Here is a 15347-nt window from a genome sequence, read left to right on the forward strand (position 1 = left end):
CTCTCTGCTGGCTCAGTCTTGCGGGGTCATGGTAAAGCAAACAGCAACAGTACTATCAGCCTGTAAATTCCTTTTCATCTGCAAAATACCAGAGAAGATATAATGGCTACACTAGCCATGAAGGGTGTTAGCCAAGGAAGTTGAATAGCAATAGCTTCAGCACAGCTTCTTGTCTTCCTCCGTTAGCAGGGCCTAAACTCTCCCACTGCCTAACTGGCAGTGCCTGAGACATCGTCTGTGATGGATGGAAAGGCAGAGAAACTCAGTGTGAATGTGGAGTGCAGTGGGCTCACATGAGAGAAGCAAGTGTTTTTGAAGCCATTTGGTAGGTGAGGTTTCACATCTTCTGACACTGACTAATATTCTCTCACTTTTTCTCCCAGGCTCCCATGTTATGAGTCTTTAAGGGCAGATGAAGAGTATTTAATCTCCTTTCTTGTGGCCAATTGTAATAAAAAATCAGGCTTTTGTAAAATAGAGCCCTCGACATCAAAAGTTGAGCAAACAAATCTGCAGAGACTTTTCTGAATAATTTTTTTTCATTCATTTTTTCTGTGGTTTAGTGTCTGCCTCTAAATGGAAAAAGATTATACATATTCTCACAAGGACATTATGAAGATTAATTAATTACTGTTTGCAAAACTCTTAAGTTGCAATAAGATCTAGAAAGAAGGGATATATATAAAAAAATTTAATAACTACCTGTCCAGTGACTTTTGTTTCTTCTGTACTGAATGAGTGAAATGTCTTATGGAAAAAAAGAAGTAGACTGTGAACAGGCAGTTAAAGAGTATAACAATATTGCCACATAAAAGGTGCTAAAGAGGGTTTTCACACAACCCTTAATTCTGCTTTTATTTACCTTTCAAAATTTGGTTTGCAAAATTGAAGTTTATTTTAACATTATTAGTAGATTTTTAAACTTTTTTACTGTATTCTCCATGTTTTTATCCTATTTTGCAGACAGGAGAAAAGCACTGGAGAAATATGGGCTAGTTCTCTTGAGTAATACCATTAAACAAAACTAACATGGTATTTGTAAATATATTCAAGACTATCTGGGAACAGGATTCAAAGCAACGTGTTTTTTTTTTCTTAAAGGAAAATTATATTTTCAAAATCCCATCAATTCTACAAAGGCATATTTTTATTTTATCAAAATTCCCAGGAAAAAGGATCATGAAATGATGTGATGCATGAAAAATTCAGGAAGAATAGTTTGAAAATCAGGCTCATAAATTCAGCTTTCTACCGAGCAGCTCCTTATCTAGCTGCCTGCCTCCCGGGTACTTGAACTGTGGCATCTGGATAGCTCAGAAGTTAATGACCATTTTCTATATGGATTATTTTCACAAAGATGTTAAAATCAAATCCCAGCTTAAGGAAATATGAAGGGGAAAGTCATCTTGCTGTGATTCCTCTTTTATTTTTGTATTTATTTTGCAAGTGGCTACTAGATTGACATCTCTTCCTATATGAACTGTGCCCTAGACATAAGCACAGCTAAACTGATAAATCTTTTTTCTTTTTGTACTAGGGGGCAGAAAACAAATTAATGCTTCACCAGTGTCTTCATATATATATATATAACGTGCACTTTTCTAGATTTGTGCATGCAGAGAGGAATACAGTTAAATATACATACATATTAATCAAGTAATATCTGCAGTAAAGACTATTTGAAGATTTTAAATCATTTCTTGATACATTGGCGTTTTACCAACCTCTGCAGAAAAAAACCCTTACAGTCAGTCTTGCATTACACCTAGAAAGTCAAGGTAGTCCCTTTTTTGGAAAAATTCAGTCAAGGTTCTTAATATGGAAACAATTTGGGGCTAGAGAATAGCCAGACACTCAAGCAAGAAATTCATCACTGAGTAGAACTGTCCTTTTACATGCTGACTTACTGAGTAACATTTATGGAAATAAACTTAGCAGAATATAGTGTATGTTAAGTTATCAGAATGGATGCTGCCTGCAGGCTATTGCAGTCGTTCTTGCTGACATTATCCTGTTTCTATCAGATTGGCTATGTAGCTCCCAGTACTTTGTGGTAGAGTTTGCCTTACAAGAGGAGTTCTTGCCGAAAGGAAGCTGGAAAATAGTAAGGCATGATGTCAACAGAGGGACATCACCTCAAGCAGTGTCTGCTGCTCTGTTGGGGGGGTGTTGTGCTTATGTCAGTGCATGTAATAAATAATGTTGTACTTACTGGTCCCAGGCAGCTGTGGCACAAACTTAGGGGCTCCCTGTAATGTTCAGTGAATATGATTCCTCCCCCACAAATTACTGCCCGTCATTTGCACATGCCTGCAGAGCCTGGTTTTCAGACCGTAGGTGTTGCCTACACTGCAGCTGAGAGGTGCGAGTGCAGCATGCTGAGGCCTACCAGGCTAACTTTAATCTAATTAGCTTGGATAACAATATTAGTGAAGATGTGATAGAATGAGCTTCAGTAAATAAATGTATGCTGATGTGAAAGCCTGCTGGGAATCATCAGGACATCCCTGGTTGGCCAGCAACAACAATGTACAAATTTTAAAACCTCTTTCTAAGGGCTATTGAAGCAACGGCTTGGGAGTTGCTTCAAAGCCCCAGATCATCCCACAGATAGTTTATATTTTCCCTTTAAAACAACTTTAAAATATTACATAAATGAACTGCTTGTCAAGATAAAATTTTAGCTGGAAATAAAATTTTAATTTCTTCTGTGGGCCTTTCCAGTCTTTACAGATTTGCATGCATGGCTATCATGACTACAACCAATCCCTCTGTGTTAGCGGCTTCATCATGACAGTCACATCTGTCAGAGCAAGGTTCTTCTGTCTTCTTATTGCTGCCTACAGGGTTCCATTACTGGAAGCCTAAGAATCATTGTTTGCATTCTTGAATGGGCTAGAAAATCTACTCTGTGTACATGCCCAGGCAGTGCTATACAAAATACCAGTGAATGTTAGGGCTGCACAGGGAATAGCAGACAAGCTTTGTAGGGATAACAGACTGGCAAGGCTTAGTGAATGTTGGGAGGGCACCACCCTAATCAGGGTAGCCTTCAGATAAGATTACATTCTTCCTCCTCCTGCTTGTGAACTCACAGAGAGACAATTGTGTTTCTTGGGCTTGGAGACAAAATCCTGGATGACATGATTTGCCCAGTCCCTTCATTTACAGTAATAGAGAAGTGCTTTGTGTTTAAATATAGGATGGGAGTTAAGGATTCTCATTCTGAAACAGATTTTCTGTGTGGCCTTGAACACTTAATCTCTCTGTGTTTTCTCATCTGTACAACAGCAATAATAATGTTTATCGAACACAGGGGGCTGTAAGGCTAAATTAATTAATGTTATAAAGCCTTTTGATTCTGTTAGATAAAAGGTTTTCTAGAAGTATGAAGCATACCTATTTATTATCTGCATTTTTGTCACTTTTTATTCATGCCCTGTCAATTTTACTGTAGCTTTTTTCTTCAGAATTATTTGTCCTAATCTTCTCATCTGTGTGAAAAAGAAGAAATTGATAACAACTAATGGTTGCATAGAAAATAGTGTTTAGAAAGACTGGTCTAAATGTATTACTTTTGAGTGCACTTCCTCACAACTAACATGTTTCTTTTCTTTGGTGACTTTCTAGTCTGGTTTTTATATACTGTTTAAGGTATCCACACGTTCACACAAATGGACTGGAGTATGCACTTCTGTTCTTACAATTTAACTTCTGTATCTTTGATTGTATTTTCTATTTGGTCTGTTTTAATCCCGTTCCTCTCTTACTGACTTTTCTTCCATTTGACAGCTTTTTTTTTCCCTTCACTCTTCAAGAATCCTGAGTACACCACTGAAGAATCATTTGTATACACTGTCATTTTTATTTCCTATTTTACTTTTTGTTTTCCCCCAGTGAGATAGGGCAGGCAGTGTGCTGTGGTGGATATCAGTACAGTGCACCTCAGGTACACTGAAACAGTTTGACTTCAACTTTTGTCATTTCTAGAATGTATTTTCTTGTCCTTAGCATTGAGCCATGACAGGAATTTGGCTAGATTTTGCCACATTTCTGAAGCACTGTGTAGCTAAGTGTTTCCAGAACATCTGATGCTACTGTTGTACTGTTCAGCAGCCTGCTGAAAGTCTGAGATATGAAGTAGATTATCTAAGACCCAAATACTGGCTTGTCTGAAAGTTTAGATAAGGGTTGATTTAAATGTATATCCACTGTAAAAAGTGGTGGCACTGCAGAAAATGAAATTATAGGCTGCATTGTAGGTAAATTCTATGGTGTAATCACTTCAGATGAGTTTGAAGTGCAGTTTCGTATACTTGCTTCTGTATTCCTATTTTTCTGCTCCTTAGATAAATTTGGATGAACTTTTCTATGCCTCATTGCTTTACCCTAGTAATTTCCTGAATTTCAAAAATGCCATTGAACATGTCTGTGTTAAAAATAATAATAAGCTATTAAGCTAGCTTATTCAACATGCTCAAGTCAAAAGATATGTACAATCATTAAACTGCAGTGAATGAATGGATTTTGTAGGGAGGCAGCATGTTCATTGGAATTTGTTGAGCTCTACAGAATAAGCCAAGTTGAAGAAAAAAATATATATTCAATGACTTTGAATTTATAAAATCTGAAGGGCTTCTTGATGAATGCAGAGGACGATTTTCTCTGATCTGTTTACAGCTTAGACCATTAGACAAAGATTGGCTGTAAATGTTAACATGAAAATTTCTGAGGCTTGACCCCTAATTCTGCTTCAGAAGGAGGTGGGAAAAGAGGCTAAGAAATTCTAAAACGAATTCTGTGTTTGATTTAAATGCTGGTCTATTTAGTCTTATTATTGCTCTGTTTCTGTAAAAATCCTTCCTTGCAATGACTGTGAAATTTCCCAATATTTATACTGCATTATGGAAAACTTGTGGCCATATTCTGATCAGAACGTGTCCCACATGTTACCAAGTTCCTATAGTCATGATGGACAGCCTAACAGCTGTGACTGGCAAGTGTCTATTCCCCTGCATACTGTCTTCCAAACCAAAGAAGTGGCTTGAAAAGAAATTAATTTTTTCTGCCAACATAGGACTATTGATCAAACCAGGAAATGAGTCAGGATCTTCAGAGAAACAGCTGAGCTTCTAGGTGCAATGGAACATTTTTCCTTTTGCCTCTGAGCAGCATTCCTTCCAGCTGTAGGAATGGGGACTGATGCTCTCCACCTCAGAGACCACAGTGGTGGAAGTGCTGTACTCCATGCATAATTTTGTGTTTTGCTTATATAAATGGAAAATGTGATGATGATTTATTTTTCTGAATTTGGATACAGGCATGTAGGATGCCAACTTCAGTGACACATCCCCTGGCTACATACTGTAGCCTGATAATCATACGTTGTAATGACCACTGCTTCCAAGCTCAATGGCATTTAACCAGTTAAAGGAGTGTGAAACTATGTGTCTTACAATGCAAGTCTTTATGGAAAGATTAACACTTTTCTTGGATATTTATGAGATCTTACTGAAGTCTTAGTAGCTTTCACATTTTAATGCATTTGCAAGGCTGAGCGTTGACAGAGTAATTGGGGTATATGCAAAGGGATATTTAATCCTCCTGATTTCTTCAGATTGTTCCCTGTGCAGAAAAAAATAAAACATTTTGCCAAGTGAACTGCCCCTTTTCTCTTTGACTAACTGATCTTCCTTTCTTTTGTTATCTGGAAGTTAGGAAAACGTTTCTGTGATTTCACTGAATTTCCCTGGGAACATTTTCATGTTAAAGTGAATACAGCAGCTTTGCCTGAATATTTTTAATTTATGATGCTTGCATATTTAATAAATATTAAATATAAATATCTAGGTGAGTGGAATAACTTTATTTGGAATGTAGGTTCTGTCACTAGACATTTTGATTTTCACATGACTGTAACAGTAACTACCTTTACTAAAGTTGCAAATAAAGAGTTTGTTAAAAGTGAGTCTATATAAATATTAAATATTAAGCTTTCTGCTCTTTGCTTCATAAAGTACAATGTTTATTGTGACAATATTTTATTCTTTGCTTTTCTGATTTTAGGGACATGTTTAATGTTTCAGCAATATTTTATTCTCAAAATTCTTCAAGAAGGAACAGTTATTTAAAAAGCAGTATTCGACTACAAGTCAGGCAAATTAAAATATTGGTTATTATCTCTCAACAGATTTTACCTGATTAGTGGTGGAGTTCCTTTCATTATATGTGGGATTACAGCAGCAACCAATATCAATAATTATGGGATTGAAGGCAATGCACCATAGTAAGTATAAACTATTATCATAAAACTTTTAAGGAAAATATTTTATTATGCTAGTAAATGTAACTGACTTCATAAAGGGTAGGGAATTTGGGATGATATTTGTTATGAAATTTTAATAAATATTAGCTGTGAGAGAGCAATGTCTTAATCTGGGGCTTGCTACTTCACCTCCACTGACTTGACTCCATTACTGGCAATACAATCACTTTCATTTACAAAATTACTCTTCATTTACATCTGAATGAGTGAAAGGATATTAAAAATACCTAATGGATACCATATTTAATGGAGCTATTAGTTGATTAAATATTTTCATTTCATTATCTTCCTTGAATTGATATCCTTTGGGTATCAGTTTATGCAAAATTATATCAATTATGTGAAAAAAAGGACAAGTACAAATCTCTAACCCACCTTCTCCATCCCCATTCTGCCATTAAAAACCAAATATTTTGGATTTTCACCACCTGGAAACATTTCAGTCACAAAGTCTTGCAATCCCGACATAGTCCTCTCATGTCTAGTTAGTGTTCAGTAGACCTCCACAAGCTCTCCAGGCATCACATTGTTATGAAGCATGAAGCATGAGATATCAGTAAACTACAATAAGTCTTTCCATGCAAATGTAGCAGAAAGTTAATTAGACTGCAAAGTTAAATACTGTGTGTAACAGATCAGCATGGCAAGGACTGGCACACTAATGGATATTTTGGTACTCTGGCAGCACTAGTACTCTGGAGGACATCACTCTTAGTTACTGCTTTGAGCATCTCTTGAAACACACTTGAAACTGGTTATGTTCTGGGCATGAAAAGTGGCAACCAAGGAGAATGGTTTGTGAGGGAGCATCTGCCTCCTTAAAGCCATTTTTATAGGTAATTGAAATTTAGATTCTGGTAAGAAATCAGTGTATACCATGGCTAACTGGTTGATCTGCCTAGGGCCCAACTCACATTCATATAGTTCTTCAAATTTATCCAATTAAACAGTCCCTTATAATCAACAGTATATTATAAGACTGTTATTTATGTTCATAAATGTGAGATGTTTTTCATTTTGGTGCAGTGACAGAGGTTTTGCTTCTTTAATCATGTTAATATAGACTGGTACCCCAGTCTGTCCAGAAAACAAGGGACAGATGAAGGATGATTGTAAGACTGAGTGAAAAAACAGCTTCTAATTCGATGGCAGCATATCGAGTTACGTGCCTTACTCATTTTTTATAGTATTAGTACAGTAAATGTAGATGCACAAACTTGAACTTTTTTACAGGACTGATTTTTTAAATGATCCACAATGAGATTCCACTTGAAATAAGAGCATCCCAAGAGACTGTTCCGCTGGGGAGCATTCCATTCTCCACTTTGCATCAAATATGCAGCATTCAAATGTACTTCAAATATGCATGTAGCTTTGTGTTCTCTGCTTCCCCAATTAAATATAGGTGGTAACTTTTCACAGATATCTTTCAGGGAATCTTTTCATTTGCCTGTCTGACAGCAAATTATATACTGTTCAGAGTGTTTCTAAGTTCCTTAATATGTGTATGTATGCTTTTGTTTAAGTTTCAGATTTCAAAAATTCAAAGTCATTATTCTGAAGTTTCTTGTGATAATACCCAGTGGCACTGTCTCTATTTAGCTGAGAAGTTCTCAGCCTGGGAGAAAAAGTCATTGTGCTCTTTTTATAGTAACTTGTAGATAATTCCTGGCTTGACAAGAATGTGATACCAGAAGCTTCCTCACTGGAATTGAAGGGACTGCAACTAATCACGCATGCCTAAATGAGTATGAAGTGTCACACAGTGTCACTTTTAGAGCTGGAATGGATAATGACATATCACCTGGTCTGTCTTTCTGACCCAGTGGGAAATTAGCTATATCCAAACCACTCCTGACAGTTATTTATCTGAGGTGCTTTAAATGCTCCCATAATGGATAGACCACACTTCATTTTAACAGCTTATTATCCTAATTGTCCTAACAGCCAGGAAACTTTTCAAAAAATCTAATCTAAACTTTTCTTGCTGCAGTTTAAGCCCATTACTTCCTGTCCTAGTCCAAGAGATAAGGAAAGTAACTTATTCCTCTTTCCAGAAATCCATGCAATACTTAAAGTATAAGAACCTAATAACAGCTGTACTAGACTATACTGCCAGCTCAGTTCCCTATCTGTAACCATGGCTAAAAGCAGATCATAGAGAAGAGTCAAAACTAGGCAAATATACCTTCTCCCTCTGACCCATGTTCTCCCAGTTTCCATCTAGGATTTCATCAGCCAGAAGCATTTTTTCCCCCATGTGTGTTTGATCAGGTCCTTCATCCTCAAGACAGTCCTGTTAGACTCATACTGGCCTGTGAACTACTTTAAGCTGCTCTAGAACAGTTATGGTTATATTATTTAAAGCCTAGAAAACCATTGTGGTCACGCTACAATGATATTATGCTACCAATGTATCACAAAGAGACTATCACGTTCCTTAATTTTTCTGAGGACATTCAGATTGATGTAAATTAACTCCTAGGAACTTTGGAAACAGTGCAGAATTCAGAAATGGCATATATCTTTTGGGCCTGCTCACTGCAGAAAGGGGTGACTGTCCAACTGGAAGTCTTTTTGCAGCCTCTCTTGGTACTCAGGATGATCTCTGGCAAGAAGAAAATTCTGTAAGAACAATCTTCAGGCTTAAAAGTTCATATCAATGTTTGTTGATACAAACCATTGAAATCTGTTCATTTCTATTGCTCACACACTCTATAAACTATGCCTCATTTGCTTTTTAATCAAAGTATTAGTGCTGACATTTTTAATACTAAAAAAAAGGGTTTATATAAATGGTCTTATACGTCACTGCAATTTCAGAGTCTAAACTGACCTACATTTCTTGGAAAATTTTAGTTTTAATAATCTGTAATTTATACTAGACATTTTATTCTATTAAAAAATAAGAAAGTGATGCCTCAGCTTAATTGCACTCTCTTTTCTCCACAACAAGCATATCTGAACTTCTGAGATACTGTTGTGTCATACTAGTCAGACATCAGTCAGTTGTCCATCACATCTGATGTGGGCTCTAAAATGTTCTTGACTCTCTTTTTGTTGTTGTTTTTAGTTGCTGGATGGCGTGGGAGCCCAGTCTTGGTGCTTTCTATGGGCCAGTAGCATTCATTGTGCTCGTCACCTGTGTTTACTTCCTCTGCACATATGTGCAACTGAAGCGCCATCCTGAACGCAAGTATGAGTTAAAGGAAAAGACGGAAGATCCACAGAGAATACCAAGTACTGATGTGGGCCATGGTCATATTACAGACTCTGTGTCCGTTCCCCAGGCAACCTGCCCCATGATTTCTTCTTCCTTATTGGAAAATGAGCATTCATTCAAGGCTCAGCTTCGAGCCGCAGCATTCACTTTGTTCCTGTTTACTGCCACTTGGACCTTTGGAGCACTTGCAGTATCTCAAGGTCATTTCTTGGATATGATATTTAGCTGTCTTTATGGAGCCTTCTGTGTGACCTTGGGGCTTTTCATCCTGATCCATCACTGTGCAAAGCGAGATGATGTATGGCATTGCTGGTGGTCCTGTTGCCCATCCAAAAGAAACACCTATTCCGTCCAAGTTAACGTGCGCCCAAAGGTTAATGTCAATGGTGACACTCAAGTTCATGCACCTTGTCTTCAGGAATCACCATGTCCCAACAAATCAGCTGTGTTTAATCATCCGGCGGCCAGCCACTGCAAACTCACTAACCTACAAGCGGTTCAAAACCACGTTAACTGCCTTTCCCCTGTGACACCCTGTTGTGCAAAGATGCACTGTGATCAGCTACTTGATGACGAAGCTCACATTCATGTCCACAATGAGGGAACCTTCAGACCCAATATGCACATTCACAGATGTCTGAAAAGCAGAACTAAGCCACGATACTTCAGTCGGCATAGGTCTGCAGGTGAAAGAGAGTATGCCTATCACATCCCTTCAAGTATTGATGGCAGCATCCACAGTTCACATACAGACAGTCCCCACAGTACACACGATAGCCAGTCAGGTCACAGACGGGCCTGCTGCTCAAAAAGTGATCCATATCCTACTGTCAACCAGCCCGAAAGTAGCGACGCAAGTACTGTAATATATAGTTGTGCTAAAATGCCAGACAGTGACACTGTGCACCATCCAGCTCATTTTGAAATGCACCCACGGACACAGTCATTGCCATTTAATACGACGAATCACAATGGAATTCTCAAGGGAAACGTGCATGAAGCCATGATATACAGCTCAGATAGTACAGGAAATATCAAAACTGGGCCTTGGAAAAATGAAACTACTGTGTAGTTCATGGGCCATCATGATGTGTTTTTTGCCCTAAACCATCATTATCTTTGTTTTTATTCCAAAATAAATAATATTATGTATTTGTGTAGCTCATCAGTAAATTGTACAGCTTTTCATCTTTATTTTCTTTTTCTTAATAAGAGTCTAAAAAAGAGGGATAGTGACAGTTTTAAAGTGAAGTTATTTTTAAAAGAAAGTTATAAAATTATTCCGAAAGATAACGAGAAAATGAAGTCTAGACAACTGAATATGAGAGGCAATATCCTTTTGTTATACAGAACAACATTTCTTTAGAAACACATCATTTTCATTCATTGTTTTCACTTTTGTTTTGTAGTATCTTCAGACACTTTTTATAAACATATCAGCATCTTAAACTTTTACTTATTTATTTTTGTAGCAAAATATTATTACTGTGCCATGGATTTTAATCAGAAGTGGCTATGGTAGAAGTGATAAACAGGATTTTATAAAATTGCAGCTTTTTAGATCTACAAAAGTGATACTGCCTCTAAAGATCTTCTGTAGCATATGGCCTGTAAAGTCATGTAATGTACAGTCTCTGTTCTGTCCTTTTTCTTGTTGGAGAGAAGTGCTAGGTAATGTCTCTATTACATCTTTGGTGCTGTATTGGTTGTATTTTGCATGACATATGTCAGGATATACCATTTGCTGTTTTCTAGTGTTACATGTGTTAAAAAAGAACAAAAAAAGTGTTGTACAAGGCTGTGAAAAACCCTATTGATATTAATCTAGAGCATTATGAATCTACAGGAAAAAAAATCACTCTGCACTAGTTTAAGTGGCACAATCCTTTGTATAAGGTTATATGATAGCTTTGATAAGGGTCCACTCTAATGTCTTTACAGAGCATGCACTACTCATTGTATGTGACACTGTGCGGTGTAATAGCAACTGTCTCAGCAAGTTTTACACTTGTTTGTAAAGTATGCCTTTTGAGCAAATCTGTAAGCTGTTCCATGATAACCTTTCCACATCTGTTAAGGTAGAGCAGTTTTACCATTAACTCTTTGAGGACTACAGTTATTTTCTTAAAGTATCTTATTCTAGTTCAGAGACACTGTATATATGATATTGTCTATTTAGTTACATGATCAACGTAGTCCAGAGTTGTCAGGAAAGAGAAAGTTCAGTAATTTTCAAAAAAACCACCTTCTTAGAGTCCATCTATTAATTTCACCACTTGCTTTCTGAAAACCCATTTCCTTCCCTAGCAAATTTCGGATTGTCTTCATCCTTTAATGCAAATTTGACCTTCAGAGGAGTTCTTTATGCTCATGATTTCTGCTGAATTGTAGGGCATTCCATTCTCTAATTAACAAGGCTCTTGGCAAGAAATTTTTTCGTGTTTCCATGAACATCTGGACACAAAGCATCAACTCACAGTACAGAACTGCATCATAATTATCCCTATATGAAATAAAACCACTTCTTACAAATGGGAAGGGTGCAGAATAATAATAGATTGCAGAAAGTGAATGGGAGCATAGAGCTGTGAGAAAAGTGTCTACAGTGGAAAGTGAACAGTGCATCCAGAAATGAGAGAAAAAGCACAATTCTGTATGGCCACATGAGAAAGTTTGCTGTGGTGTCTTAACACAGACTTATGTAATTGCTGCAGAGAGGAAATGGAAAATTCTTTTGAGAGATCATCAGTCTGTGATTCTCTGTGTATATGTGGCAGAAATCTTAACATACTTCAGCCCATTATTTTTCTGTTATTAGCAGTTTATTAGACTCTACCTTTTTGTTTTTTAATATGTAGGAATACATTTCTTAATAGTGTACATAAAGATGACAATTATAATTGTTAGAATGTTATAAACACATGTAAGTCAGATGAATGTGTTCTGCAGTGTTGCAGGTGGGAATTAGTACTCAAAGGGTTAATGCTCAGTATCTGAGTGCAAGAAATCTTGTTTTTCTGTATTTTTGTAAATTTGAAATATATATTGTAAACTCCAGCAGTGCAATGTATCCATCTCAGATTGTGTATTTTTAAAAGGTGAGCAAGAAGAATGCACTAGGTGGTTGTCAAGTTTTAAGCCAATATTCAACAGTTTCATGACTGCTTCTTTAGTTAATACAACAAAAACCCCCAACACCTGAGCTTTATTATGTATATGCTGTATATGCTTGAACTGTCTCTAATCTAAAATACAGTATTTTTCTTTGTTTGCATAATGAAATATTTTCTGTTTCAGAATTATTTTCTTTTACTATTACTTTTACTCATTCCACATGGACAGTGAGCCCTGAACAAGCATAGACATAATGTGAAATACCATTCTCTGTGTCTCAGCACTATGTATATGTGTACTATGTAATAGCAAAATCCTAGGAGGTCTGTAGACCATTATGCAAAATATTACACACACACACACACACACACATGCACGCACACACAGAGCAAAGTGAAATACTCTGCAAGAATCCACTCAGTAAGCTTCTTTATTTAGCTTGTGTTTTAATCACCTCTGTTATTTTGTCTGAGAGGCCAATTCAAGCTTCATAATGGCTTACAAAGAAGTAAATAGGTGCTGCTTTCCACAGAATATCTTATGTGATAAAACTCTCTGGAATTTAAACGTAAAATATTAAAACACTTTTCTTATTGTGTTAAAAAGTAATTTAGTGAATATTTCAGGACTAATTGGAAGAGATGTGTTATGCAATAATCTGTTTGCATATTATTTTTTCAGAAAATATACAGTATATCTACAGAGTAGGAGACATGATATTAAATAAATATAAAAAATGTTTTGTAACATCAAATTTGACCAAACTGCTCTTTGTGCTTTTGACTTTTTTTTTTTCCCTTAAGATAAATGAGATAATTTCAATGCTTTGGAAGTCTCGTTTTGATTTATTGTGGGATTTCGGTCAGTTACAGTCCGTGAGCCATTACTACTTTACCTGATTTTCTTCCCTATAAAAATAAAGTCAATGAAATAACCAGAGTATAAGAGATATATTGTCCTAGTAAATTCCTCATGGACATACACACGTGACATGTTTCAAAGTCAGCTTTAGTTTTGGTGATTAATGGATGACATAGAAATGACTGGACAGATTTTATTGTTCACTTTCTGTCTGAGACTTAGCAAGAGAAATTTCATTTAAAAAAAAAACTATAATTTTCGGGGAATGATGCAATTAACAGAAATCTGAAGAGTTGTTATTACAGTATTACCAGGATATGCTTTTGCTGTACTGTTGTTCTCTGCATATAGAAATTCCAGTTTTTGTGACCAAATTTGAAGTCACATAGACTGATTACAAGAAGAATTCCTACCCAGCCTCATATAAAGAATTTCAGTGTAAATATAAAGCATACATTTTTGCACATTATGTTTGATCCCATGTGTTGTTCTCAAGAAGTCTGTTGGTTATATCTGCACTAAAATGACTGAGCAGTCACTGTCAGTGGCCATAAACAGCTGTTCTCCTTCACCACTCAGCTGCCTGCCAGCTACCCTATGGGCACTGTATCCAGATGTTAACCCACCAAGGGAGCCTTCAGTGCAGCTATAAAGCATTCTCCCTGTCTAAACCAAAAGCAAGTCTGTGCTTAAAGCAAAGTCAAGGCCACCTTTGATAGACAACACAGGCAATTGGGCAGCCTCCACTTGAATACTAAAGGCTGAAGGCAGATAAACGTAATAGAAGTGGCTTTAAGCAGTTTAAGTCCTCTTGCCTCCATCTCTCTATCAAAAGTACCTTCCTAGTAGGTCTGCTGACATCTGCCAAATCCAAACAAATCCAGGCAAAATGAGTCAGTACCTAAAATTCCTGGTTAGCTGAAATGAGTGAAACAGCACAACCTAGTTAGTGATCAGAAAAGCCCAAGTTGGAGCAAACCTCTTTGGATGTTCTGTCACAAAGCTGTCAGGGTCATCACATATGGGGACATTGGTCAAAGCATCCTGGATACCTGAAGATCTGAAATTGCTCTTGTGCAGACGCTATTAAGGCTTACAAAGCTGATTTCAATTCCACAAATTTGGAGGTAACTTCTACTGCAAAATTAGTTTGCCTTTGTACAATGAAGAGATTATCTGACATTTCATGATTTGGGAAAAAGAAAGCTGTTATCAGTATGGTACTCTTTTTATCATAAGATCTTCAGTGCATGGAAACAACAAAAAGGAGACCACCTGTACTGCCACTGAAAGTACAGGTGTAGCCTATGAAAAGAAATGTCAGGCTGATAAAGACATTGGCAGCTCAGCAGTTTCCTTTCCAGAACATAAAATCAAATTCCCCTACCAGCATCCTCCAATTCGGAAAGAAGCTGTAGAATGCATCTGGATTAATCAGAACTCATTGGCTGAGTTTAAAGGCTGGCTGGCTGACTTCAGTTATGCAATTTCAGTAGTTACTTGGTGCTCTAAGCAGCTTTTACTTGTGTAGTTAACTCTGCAAGTAAGGGACCTTTGGTTTGATTGTTTGGGGGGTTTTTGCTGTGCACAGTTGACGATTTGCTAATTAGCAATTGAATTGCTAAGGAGAAAATTTACTTTACAAATTACCTTGATTACATAAACCATGGCTTTTTGTTCCCTGCTACTAGGTCTGTGAAGGTGCAAGTGAATCTCCATTCCTTTACCTGACCTATCTATTACCTGAGATTTTTCAGGAGCCAAACAAGCAAGTGTCAGTGAATTCTGCATTATAGAGCTCACTTCTCTTCAAGGAGGGTTGAA

General features: G+C 36.9%; 1 protein-coding gene across 3 annotated transcripts in view; it reads left to right on the forward strand.

Annotated features, from left to right (window-relative positions):
* Positions 1-13657, forward strand: part of ADGRA1 (adhesion G protein-coupled receptor A1) — a 263876-nt gene extending 250219 nt beyond the window's left edge. For all 3 annotated transcript variants that reach the window (XM_017804122.1, XM_017804123.1, XM_017804124.1), the window contains 2 exons: positions 6191-6286; positions 9399-13657. In XM_017804122.1, the coding sequence (XP_017659611.1) occupies positions 6191-6286; positions 9399-10620 (1318 nt within the window). In that variant the 3' untranslated portion in view covers positions 10621-13657. The remainder of the gene's footprint in view (positions 1-6190; positions 6287-9398) is intronic.
* The last annotated feature ends 1690 nt before the right edge of the window (positions 13658-15347 follow it).

The sequence above is a fragment of the Lepidothrix coronata genome, unplaced genomic scaffold, assembly GCF_001604755.1.
Source record: "Lepidothrix coronata isolate B3197 unplaced genomic scaffold, Lepidothrix_coronata-1.0 Scaffold8, whole genome shotgun sequence".
In the NCBI taxonomy this organism is placed as follows: domain Eukaryota; kingdom Metazoa; phylum Chordata; class Aves; order Passeriformes; family Pipridae; genus Lepidothrix; species Lepidothrix coronata.